Genomic DNA, 12970 nt, shown 5'->3' on the forward strand with positions numbered 1-12970 from the left:
GATTATGATGCACAAATGATATTCACAAGTAGTATAACATGGTGCTTAAAGCAGATGATAAGAATGTTTACCTTGTTTAACTTTATATCTACCCTTATTGGATGCAGCATTACTTTTTTGGCTTCTTATGCTTTTTATTACCAGTATCCATCACTATTTTAAAACATTATGTTTTTTTTAAAAAAACAACAACAAAAAAACCCCAAAACAAATAATGGAAAATCTTCCAAAAATGGGAATCTTTTAAGTGACTATTTTGTCTTTCATAGACAATACCTCACACTCATGCACTGGGTTGAGAAAATAAATGAATATGCGAATGTATTCGGTGATTTCGAGTGGTGGGATGATAGGTGCAAGATAACTTATCTCTCCTGCTTCAGCTGGCAGCTGCACTGACTGTCAACAACAACAAGCACTTCATTTTGATATTTGATGAAGCCACTGTCTGTGTACTCACATAAACCAGTCAGATGGGCAAAACAAGATAGACTTGAGAAGAATACAACAACCAGAAAAATGAATCACACAGCAGCATGATGGAGAAGAGTCACTTTCAGTTTTAATTAGTCCAGCAGCCAATTCCAAAACAGAGATAGAAAACGATGGACCATCACTGACATATGATAAAAGAAAGAAGAGGTCAGACTTTGGGCTTTCACTTCAGTTTGTGAGCATTTGTCCATTCACTGTCATGATTCTTTTTCTGGGCTCCAAAATGTTGTATACAGTAGTTTAAGAAATTACTTATGTGATTGTCTATTTGTTCTCTTGATGGTGTTTTTCTATTGAAACTATTGAAACTAGTTCCTTTTCTAATCAGGCCATATCAAGATTTAAAGTAGTGTAAAAAGTCTTCTTTATATGAAGAGAAGTATGCAACTGAGTGAAAGGGGGCCACAGAAACAGTAACGTAAGATGGGAAAATGTACGGGCTATCAAAATGTTTTAAACAAAGATCAACATACTGAAACCAACCCAATTCTCAGCCCCATGATGAATGAATTCAATAATATTAAACCAACGTGTCTCCAGCGGTATGGGTATTAGTTATCTATACACTTTCATTTCAGGTACCAGATCAGACACACATGCCTCCTCTTTAATAACATCATGCATGGATCTGGATTCTGGAGACAAAACAAAACAAAAACTAAACTACAAAACAAAACCAAAACAAAACCAAACAGCACTTTACAAAATGTTACTGTACATATAATACCTTGAAATCAAACTCTGCATTTATATACAATACAAAATAGCTTTTAACTCTTCTCTCCTAGAGTCTATAATTGCTGACATGTGGTACAGAGCATACAGCAACTCTTAAAAAAAGCAACAAAGCGCAAAAAGTACAACAAATACGACATTAAAACATGATGATTTATAAAAGAAAACATAAAACAAAGTACATGGCGCTTAGAAAAGGAAACTGAACCTCAGTTAAAGACAAACAACATACATTTAAGTTAAGCAACAATATCAAGTTCACATTTTCCCCTTTATAACTATGCTGTAGTGTCGTTGCAAATCATGTCTCTTTGTAGTCCGTTGCTATACCCTTTCTGCGTACTGTCATGGAAACAACAGAGGCTGAATGCTGTATTCTGTTCTTATGGTGAGGTACAGTTTAACAGCATCCCCAGTTTGTGTTCTGCACCCTTCGTTCTTTTCCTCTTTCCTTTCCTTCCTCCAACCCTCATTCCCTCCTTATTCTGAAGGCATTCAGGTGAGTTTCTCTTTAGTTCATTGAAAACACCCAGTACCCCCTATGCAATGTTCTTAATTGCATTCTCATTCAGCTTTTCCATGTAGTTCCTAAGATCCTTTGAGTCCCCAAGCTCGATGTCCGGACATACCCATTTTATCTCACTGGTCTGCACTAGTGCTAATGGGCTGAGCACAGGGCATCCATTACTAGACTTGACATTGGAAAAGGTGGTAAACTTCACCCTCTTTCTCTTGGTGGTGGGTGAATTAAGTGACTCATTCCTGTGATCCCTCCCACTCGAACTACAGCCTCCCACACCATTATTACCACGCTGGATGCCTCCATTTAATAGTTGACTACCTTCCTCCAGGGTACCGCCCAGCTCGTCCTGCTGCTGTTGTTGCAAACATAGGCCTTCTTCTTGCCCCAACCAAACCCAGTCGTGGGCATGGGGCATGGCTTCTGGGGCCTCCAGGGACAGCTGCTTGCTACGGTACTTATATGCATAAGAGATGCAGTTTATGAGAAAAACCAGGATGGCCAGACAGAAGACCCCCAGCAGGGCATACATTCCAATCTCCAGGTCTGTCAGACCTCGTCGGGATGGTAACAAGTCCTCATCAGTGCTGCGGCTACGAGGCAGCTCTGCCTTGTCTGGAAATTCAGAGAATTCGCTTGGGACCCTGGCCCCGCTGTCCGCTGATAGACGGCCCCCATTAGGTCGTACTGGGACATGGCCCCTGATGGTTGTGGGTCCACGGTTGATTAACCCGGTATCCATGTCAGAGATAGATCCACCATAATATGGAGGATCAGGACGTGTTCGCCGGTCTCCTGGTTGTCTAAATTGCTCCCCTGCCTGACCAAGCCTTATCTGTATGTTTGCCATTCCGGTGGCTAAGATAGTACGTCGTTTTCCTTTCTGGCACACCTCTGACTGGCTCATTTCAACACGCACAAGTAAACCCTGACCTTCGCCTTTGGCAACAATAATGGGCCACTTCCATGCCGTACTGCGCTGCACCATCACCACCTGCTCATCCAAAGAGGTGGCTGCCAGAGTAAAATGGGCAGGGTTGTAGTTGTCTAGAGGAGTCATAGATCCATCACTGAACTGGAGCCAAGCACTGATGAGGGACTCCTAAGAAAGCACACATACAAACAGAAATTGGTACAACAGCAGTAACCCAAACAACCCTGAAAATAACTCCAAAAACAGTAATCTGCACATTTCCAGCCAATGCACAAGAATGACTGGAAAATAAAATAGAGGAACATGGTGGAAGCAAAAGTGAGCCTTAATTACAGTCGAAAGGCTCATAGAAACAATAGAGTGGATATGAAACTATTCTCCTGAAAGCCAATATTCTTTTCTCTCCAAGGGAAGAGACAGTAGCCTTTTTCCCATTTGAAATTATAATTACAGGAATAACAGAGCTGTTCAGTGGTTGGAAATGCAAATCAAAGAGATGGCTTCACTATATCAAGAGTGAATTAATTATAAGACTTCAATGAATATCATAGACTCCATAATAGCACTGATCCAGCCCTGGACTTGTAAGCAAAATACAAAGCACAAGCAGTGGTAATACAGAAAGGATTAGACTTTCCTTCTTAGGTTAAGGAATTATTAAAGAGTTAAAATGGTGCTAGATATTTGCTTGTCTTGGATTTGTACCTGTTTGAGCGATTCAATGACTTCCTGTGTGGTTGCAGTGGCGACGATGGCTCTGTTGCTCCCTGGGCTGAGCTGCAGGGACAGAGACAGTCCAGATACCAACTGCACCCCCAGCTCTGTCACACTCACTTTATCATCCAGAACCCTGATGCTCCTCTCAGCCAAGACCGATGATGTCAGAGGGGACAGCACCTGCAACACATGCAAACACCTTCCACTCATGATAGTCCATTTAGATCCGAGATGACATTGTTACTGTGAATGAAGAGGAAGAACCAATTTGCTTGCGGCCACTGTTGTTGGCAATGATGTCAACAGATGCCCTGCAAGCTGAAGCCTGCACTCTAAATGTACTTTTGTCATTGAAATGCCTTCATAGTTACTTCTCTGAATTTGGCCATGCACTCCAGTGGTACTCAAAGCAGAAATAAATTGGCATCAAAACAGATATTTAGACCCATATCTGCCTGCAACTTTGATGGAATGTCACCTTGCAGTTCAGTACTATAAAACTGAATTTTAAAGAAAGCACAAAATATGTATTCTCAGAGTACACTGCATTGAGCCAAATATTAGCCTAAACCTTTGACAAAAAGTCTTCCAAATTGAATGACACATAAAAGCCTTTTATATCTGATGCCTCTTTGACTAGATGACATCATTTGTCTGCCCTCCAAAACTGTTGAAATCACGGTTGGAAAAATAAATCAGTTTTGTTATGTGACTTGGTCGAGGTTTGGTTATTTTCAGGCACTAGAAGATCATGGTTTGGGATAAAATGACTACTTAAGGGTTAAGAAACCGTCACTGCCATGGTTATTATACTGCTCACTTGGTTAAGGTTGGGTAATGATTGATAGACAGTGGGTAGGACACCAGGAATGAGAGTTTGTTGACTCTTCCATCCAATCCTATGTGACTTTGTCACTCTACTGTACAGTTACCCAACTTCCTCCTTTGCTCCTATTGGCCAAGACTTATAATTACTATGGCTGCCAGTGGGCTTTGTTACTTGAATGTTTATGCCATTTTTGGGCTTTAGCCAGAACAACAAGCGCAGTTATTTTTTCTTGGGAGGACAATCTCCCTATACTTGTTTGTATACTGTGTCAACAAAAATATTAGTAAATGGAACAACAAATTGCCCTTGTTCTGTATTCCAAGCTATTGAGTACTGGAGACCACATGCACAAGTATTCTGCACAGATGAAGAAACATTGCGATTATATAAACAAACACATTCTAACAAAATAATAAGACTAATAATAAGACTAAATAATAATAATAATGATGCTCCTAAACCTGCATACAAACACATAATCTCCAAAAATTCTCCTGCATTCTATACTTTCATGAGTTGCCAGAGGTGTAAGCATGTAAATAGTTGTGATATTGTTATGAGATGAGATCCCTCCCATCCGCTCCAATTAGGGCTCCAGTCTCTCCTTCAGCTGCCCCCGCACGGCTGCATTTACCAGCCATAATGAACTGTCAACACTGATCACTGCCTCATCTGTACAGATCCTTTTCCCTGTTTTCTTCCCTTTCAGTTTACCTCATTTCATTTTCCCGTTTGCTTCCCACGCAGTGACACTGATATCCTTGAATGTTAAACACTAAAACACTAAAACTAAAATCATTGTAGTCTCAAAAGAAAATGGGAATAAGTTAACCTTATGCTTGAGATGAGGGTAAAGGCAAAAAGTGGCAGAACAGTTTCCAAAGTCCGAAGTTGTTGTTTTACACATTTTTTGAACAGATAAACGGAAAGCCAAATAAGCAATGGCACAAAATGCTTAAAAAAATAAAATAAAATAAATAAATCTTTTTTAAGTTGAATTATATTAGAGTCTGGCTTCATGTGTAAAGTCATCAGTTGCACTTCTGGTAGCCAAAGGGCATTCTGAAACCAGCATCATCATCACATTTTGCTTTGCCTCCACCTGCCTCTGTTAAGACTATGCCTCTAAAATGTTTACTGGACTCAAAAATTGCAACCAGTAGGCAGAATGAATGAATAAAAGAAAATTTATCAGGACAAACTGGCCACCAGCAGTGAAGAAAGCCACACTTATATAGTGCTGGTGAGAGAGAGTAGGAGGCCACGCCCAGCCTCAGACAGATATGGGAACAGACAGACAGACTGAAACATGACGGGAAAAGGCAAAAAGGAAAACAGTAGGGACAGGTTGCAGTGGCCATCGTTGCCACTGCAACCACACAGACTGTTTGCATTATATTAAAATCAAATCAGGCTGAATTCAAGACGCTGCACTCTTTGTCAACAAGGAGCTTAAGTTAATGAAGCAGAAGAAAGTAAGTGGGTACCTAAGCGTAAAGTACAAGAAGTTATGGATCACTTTCAGCAGAAAAAGCTGACAACTTCGGGCCATGAAAAGAATGTACTGTATCTTTCTCCTCTAAAGATGCCAGAATGTGCAATAAACCCAAAACACAACTCTCCACAACATGTCAGGAGCATTTTTGCATCCCTCAAATTGATCAGCAATCCTCAACCTAACCCTGACTACATACCAACAAATGTCCAGACTTTCTGCTGCTCTCCTTTCAGAGATGTCATGGCTCCTTTCCTTGATTCTGCGGAAGTCGTCAGATCCCTTCTCCTCTTCTTTTTCAGAGTCCTTTGTCCAGTTTTCAGAGATGTTGTGTCTTACTTCCACCCCATTAGAAAGACTGCAGGCCTGGCCTTTGCCTACATCCATAGAGGTGAGAATCCTCCACCAGACGCGTCAAGTCCCTTCCTCACACCACTTCCAGAGTTTACAGGTTGCTTCATTCCACCCCCAGAGAGCAATTAGAGACCCCTTCCAGGCTTCCCTCTTACAATTCAAAGCTGTCAGAGTGTGGTCTTGTATGATTTCTGTCCAAATCTCGGAGGGCTTTCACTACCCGACCCCACAGAATTCCATTTGCACCTGGATCCAGTTTTGTGCAACCAACAATATTACATATAAGCCAGTGTTGCCCAGACCAATGTCGCTTTGACTCATCATGCTGACACTTTTGCAAAGGTTAATAGCAAAATGTGTTATGTATGCCACTGCTCGATCCATAACATGTCAGACAGACAGTGCTTAAAAGGATTCATTCATTTCTCCTGATGCACCATTGAACTTGCAGCCCAGTCTATTAATGATGAAATTACCAATTCTATGGCCAATATGAAATCTTCTAATACCTCAGTGGCCTTTTGAAATCCTTGACTGTCATTTAATTGTCAAATCCAAGTCCTTCATTGTAATTCTGAACAGTTTGATCAAAATAAAACTCCTAATGCGTTATGCATTCAAAGCCTTAAGAAATTGGGGCACATGAAAATGTATTAGCACTGTGTTTCTTGGATGATTGAGTCAGGGCTCCTTTCATTTTTTTAATGAAGGAGTTCTCAAGTTCATATAATCCTTTTCACAGTGTCCATGTTTGCTTATTTTGTGTCCTCTGGGTCTGACTTCCTGACAGCGTAGCTCTCGACGACAGTGCCATTTGGTAGGCAACTGAAATCTCAGATTTTGGAGCCCTGAACCAGCACATGAACTCAGAATAATTTAACAGTATATCACTGAAATCGGTCTGCGCTTGCAATACCACTCAACGGTATGGTAACACTGAAAAAGATATAAAGGTAGTAGTTCATTAACTTCCTTTTTCCTGGAATTCATCACATGATCTACACAAGGCACAACATAGACCAAACTGATCGATAATGAAATTTGTTGATTTGCTGATCTTATAATCCATTTTAATTGACTTAATTGATTAGTTTGTGCGAACTTTTTAGACGTTGTTTGTGATTCCCTGGTCATCCTGATCAGATCCTGAAAGATCACATAATGTTAACCCTAACTGTGAAGGAATTACTTGGGAAATAAAGGTCAGAGGAAATGATGATATTGAAATGGGTTGTTTTTAGGAAAATTAGGAAAGCCGCCCAAATACATGACCTTAGTGGTTCGTTGAACTGATTTCATGCTTTGCTTTGTTTGTCTATCTCGCTGAGTGTTTACATGATTTCTCTGGATTAAGCCCAAAAGCTTTGTCCTAAATCAAGAGGATGTTTTCATCCAGAATGATTTAACCTTTCCATGGACCACCTGGGCAGCAGACCAAGGACACAGAAACACTTAAATAACAGAATAATGTTGATTAATTAGTCGAAGCGTTAACTATGGGGCCTGCATTCAGCGGTACAGTTAACTTTTATGTGTGGTTATATAGTTTGAATTTCACGGAACAGATTTGCTTTGTAGGTATCAGCAATTATAATTCACTTTGTGAGATCTAGATCATTAGGAACGGAAACAGGAACCGACATGATATCTGAAATTATTCATTCATTTCCATATCTCTTATGGGTTAAAATCCCATTTATTTTTGTAAAGCCTCTATGCTAACTAAGGTGATTACACTTGGATTTCAGTGTCAACAACTTTGAAAGAAGTTGTGATTGAACTTTGACCGAAAATCTATCTAAAATAAAATCAGGGATGTGATGGAGCGAGTGAGTACAGAAATATACTTCATTGTAAGAGGAAGAGTAAAAAAGTTTTTTTCATGTGTCCCACTCACATGTACTGCATATATGTATTTATTCCGTTCATTAAGTGTATGCAATGTAATATAACACCACCATCAACTATAGCCTCAAAATTAGCTGATGTTTTGTCCTAAAAAATGAACTTAATTAAAGCCTTTCTGACAGGCTTTATAACAGTTTTTAGAAGCATTAGTATATAGTTGCAGGGCTGCTGTTGTGCACTGCATTACATTGAATGTTATTCCCTTATTTTATCAACCCCTGTACTGCTGTAATAGTAGTGTAGTAGTTGTCGTGTAGCATTTGTGGCTTTCATTATACAGTCTGTTAAATGGCTTACAGAGCCATTACCCCTCATACCACCATATAACATCTGCACAGAGCAGTAAGATGTTAACAGATGATAACTTTTAAGTAATATGAATGGTATTGAGCAGCACACATTTTCAGCTTCTCTTTTTTCCATTACATTAGCATCTAACTTAAAACAAGGTGATCTCACATATCTTTCCAGTCACTGGCTAACAGTGACAAAGCACTGTATCTTGCACATATATAATCACACCTGCAGTGCATGCAGCTCCTCATAGCTCTTCACAGCTCTTGTGCTTTCTTGTAAATGCCAGATTGATGTTGATTTACAGTGCGAGTGGGCACATTTACTGTCCTGACCAAGGACCTGGTTGTAGTACATGGGGAACAGACATGACACATCACTTAGGCAGCGCAGAGGGGGTTTTTAAGCTGCTGCACACTCTCGATCTTTGTAGGATGTGTGCCAGCTGTGCATTCTGAGGAGATTTAAAGTAGGATACAGGGTCATGAATACATATTGATTTAATTGATTTATTTTAATGTGCAATGTAAAAACACCCACGAGGTTGCTCTGCTTGTCCCATTGCCTTTGGAACAATGAGGTATTTACTGAATTTTAATATTTTTTAAATGGATTGTAACTGTGTTTTACACAGTTTTATATAGTTTTTGCTCCCTTTGTTTTATGTGTGTTTGTGGATGATGCTGCTCTGGAGTTTATATTGTTTATACATCTCCATGCTGTCCGCCTTGTTGTTGTTTGATGTTTTATTCTGCTGTTAAAGTTGCACTTATGCACTTCATTTCTATAGCCTAATATTGCTTGTTGCACCCGCCACGGTGTCCATACAGTAGCTCTTTTTATTTATTATTGGCCGTTTGTGTTTAATTATTTTCCACTTTTCTGCTTAATTCTAGTGAGGATAAACAGAGGACGGCCGTTGTGTATTTCTAAGGTCAGTGTAGCAACTTCAGTTGAGATTGTAAAGGCCATGTTGTGCTGCAGGCACACATGTCGCGACGCACAGGTACCCCATGTGTTTCAGTCATTATATAAAGACTGTAGAAGTCTTACTGTTTGTATGTGTGTGTGAAGGAGAGGGAGAACAAGACCGCAGAGGTGCAAGCTTTAGACGTGCCACAAAGGCATGTTTGTCTGTCAGCTCATGATAGGCTTCAGTATTTGTGCGATGCTGCAATCAATGTAGTTATTTTTGTGAGTCCATCCCTTGCCACTGCCAAACCTGGTCTGTCTTACTCCACATTTGCTACATTCACTTTCTTAGTACTTTGCTTTTTTTCGTTTTACCTTCTAGACATACAAACTTCTTACTAAACGCTACATTCATTCCTTATTTCATTATTTAAGTCAAGTTTCTATGTCCTTTTATCACATTAACAGGCTCACATTGGACTGGAGAAGGTGGGAAAGAAAGGAAGGGGAAACATTGGCGGAATCCGGCAAAAAATTAAAGAAGGAAAATAGGTGCTGCTGTGGACCCAATAAGACATGGAAACATTGCTACAAGTAGATGATACAGTAAAATTTAAAAAGAAAAAATATAGTCACAGCCATTACTATGCAAAATGTATATGACACAGATGCTGTTACAGATGTTTGATACAAATTTTACTGTACTTTTAATATTAATATATTGCTGAAATGCAAATTTACATCACATGATGATGATTACTTGGCTGCATTTCATTCTATTTTGCTCAACTATATTAAATTTTAGAAGCAGTTTATCTCAATTCATGATTAACTAGATGTTACTGTACCTCCTAAAATTCTCAATTCTTTCACAAAATACATTTGGATTATTTCTGTGAGCAGAAGAACCTAAAAAACAAAAAGTCTTAACATATCATGAGCTTATGTATTTGCAATGAATTTCCTATTTTATGCATCCAGAGGATGAAGGACAACATCTGCATTTTTTCAGTCATGGCTACATGATGAATGGAAATGTAATAATTCTTTTCACCACCAATGAAAAATATCTATGTTTGCTCATAGATCCTCCACCTTGTTCACTAGCCAGTTGTTAATTCTAATTAAATAATTGTCCATGTGGTGTTTGGTGCTGGTCAGACGGTGTACGTGAGGGTTTATCAGATGCTTGTTGCTGCAGGAAACAGGATTAATGAGAGTGGAAATTGTGAGCCGTACAACCAAAACAATGAGCTCAAAAGAGGCCAAACGTTTCCCCTGTCACTTCCTCACTTCAAGCGACCATTTTCACATTACTTACGTGTTGATCCATTGTTCACATAGAAAGTATTGATTAGTGGAGCTTCTCCTCTCCACTTTGTTATTTAATATCATGTTGTGAACAGAGAAAAAGTACACCCTGCATCAAAATCAATATATTGTTATAGATTTTCCTATGTGAGGATTGTCTCTGACTTTCCCAAAACAGAAGCCTAGTGCTGGAGATTGGTTCAACGATTGAAACAGTTCTTATGCTGTGCTTGCTGATAGCTGTTTCCTTCATTGGAAAAAGAACTGAGCCAGTAAGAGATTTCTCTCTTCCTGTGTCAGAGTGAGAAAACTGACAACAGAAAAATTGCCACAAAAATGCCAGCAAGCATGGACGAGAACTGACGCAGCTTTACAGCTTTACTGCGCTGACTTAATCAAAGCATATTCCATTTATTGACGTGACAAATGTAATTCATTGCTCCTAGCAAAGCTACTGCAGCTTCTGTGTTGCCTAATTTTTTTTTTCGACAACACGGATGTGTCACTACTGATTGTGGGCAAAGCAATCCCCCCCCCCAACTCAGAACATCAGCACGATGTCAGACTGACTAATGAAGTGAATCGAAATTACAACACAGGTTGCTTATCAGGTTACCAAAACACACACACACACATACAACCTGTAGCTTGGTGGTTCCAGTGCTCAGCCCTATTAGGACTTGGCCCTCCAGCAGTTGTGCAACCTTCGGGTCCACCAGCCTCAGAGAATCCTTGACCAGTTGTGTCACCTCCACCTGCCAGTCGCTACCCAGCAGGAAGTTCGGCTGGCCCAGTCCCTCCTCCTCCGAGGCTCCTCTTACTTCTCCGGTATCTGCCACAAAGTGTGTGAGGACCCGCAGGGTGGTGCTCTGATACTGGGCCACACAACTGTTCTCTGTCCTCTGGTCAGCTGCATCGTCTTCATCCTTGTCATCAGTGACCCTCTCATACCTACAGGAATGGGGAAATAAGGAGCAGATGAGCAATGGAAATGGAACACAGATCAGTCAGCGCAGTGAGGGCTGTGGAGACAGATAGCAAGTGTACTCCTGGGGTAAAAAGAACTGAAAGCTCTTTGTGTCTGGAGAAAAAGACACTTTGAAGGTTATCGGCAGTACAATTATAATTTTTCCTATCAATGCAATTCATTTTTTCTTATCACCATTAATGCCCTATGATGTATTTACTGCAGTCAAAGCCTCTACTGTCTGTTGTACTGCAGGTTTTGCCGACCTCCCGAAAGTAGTACGCTCCCAGTGTTTTCAAAAATCCATTAAAAACAGCTTGCAGAGACAAACAGCTGCCTTGCTTGCGCTCTCATTTTCTTTAAAAGGGCAACTGATATTTTGCTGTATGTCTGCCATTTATTTGGCCCACGGCAAACACTTTGCAGATATAGCCATCTCAGAAGATATGTTTTGTAGCAAAAGCAAACCCAGTAGGGGAATTTTGTGGCACATTTGTTCTATTCTTTTCCTGCTGTTTAAGTCAAGTTTCTATGGCCTTTTATCACATTAACAGGCTCACATTGGACTGGAGAAGGTGGGAAAGAAAGGAAGGGGAAACATTGGCGGAATCCGGCAAAAAATTACAGAAGGAAAAGGTGCTGCTGTGGACCCAATAAGACATGGAAACATTGCTACAAGTAGACGATACAGTAAAATTTAAAAAGATAAAATATAGTCACAGCAAGGCAAAATTTATATGACACAGATGCTGTTACAGATGTTTGATACAAATTTTACTGTACTTTTTAATATTAATATACATGATGATGATTACTTGGCTGCATTTCATTTTATTTTGCTCAACTATATTAAATTTTAGAAGCAGTTCATCTCAATTCATGATTAACTAGATGTTACTGTACCTGCTAAAAGTCTCAATTCTTTCACAAAATACATTTAAACTGCTTGTAGACACAAACTGCTCCCTTTGCTACTGTAATGCATCATATTAAACAACAACATATTGAATTTTTTGTTCTCTGGGCTGAGCTGTGGGAGCTGTTGTGGCAGGTAAAATGTGGCTTTGTGAGACTGATCTGCTCTGAAGAGTCAACAACGCTGATGATGAAGAGAAACATTGCAATGCCTATTATGTGCACACATCACTCTTATCCATCCGCGCTGTATCTTCCATCACTCTTTATCACTGGATATATGTCTATTTTGTTATCCTGTGCATTGTCATTGTCATCTCTCATGCTGCATTCCCAGCTCATACTCGATATTTCTCACATCAGTTTCAGACTCGACTTTCCTATAATCTATTTTTCAACTCTCTCTCTCTCTCTCTCTCTCTATCCACTCACCTTTATTCTCTTACTCTTTGAGCTCTGCCTGCATCTTTCTCTCTAACAGTCAGGTGGCGGGGGGGAGTGACAGTGACAGTTTCCATTAGGTTTAATGAGGCATGGCCGGTCAGGCAGAAAAACGGGCTGACAGGTTAACATGCTGTGGCCCA

The 12970-nt window shown here is 40.0% G+C and overlaps 1 protein-coding gene across 1 annotated transcript in view; it reads right to left on the reverse strand.

The window, feature by feature from the left end:
* Positions 1-538: 538 nt before the first annotated feature.
* The window catches only part of LOC139349079 (transmembrane protein 132C), a 152340-nt gene continuing 139908 nt past the window's right edge, over positions 539-12970 (reverse strand). The window contains exons 8-10 of the mRNA XM_070989566.1: positions 11146-11455; positions 3390-3581; positions 539-2852 (exon numbers count right to left, since the gene is read on the reverse strand). Coding sequence (XP_070845667.1) covers positions 1770-2852; positions 3390-3581; positions 11146-11455 — 1585 coding nt within the window. The 3' untranslated portion in view covers positions 539-1769. The remainder of the gene's footprint in view (positions 2853-3389; positions 3582-11145; positions 11456-12970) is intronic.

Source organism: Chaetodon trifascialis, chromosome 20 (genome assembly GCF_039877785.1).
Source record: "Chaetodon trifascialis isolate fChaTrf1 chromosome 20, fChaTrf1.hap1, whole genome shotgun sequence".
NCBI classification, from domain to species: Eukaryota; Metazoa; Chordata; class Actinopteri; order Chaetodontiformes; family Chaetodontidae; genus Chaetodon; species Chaetodon trifascialis.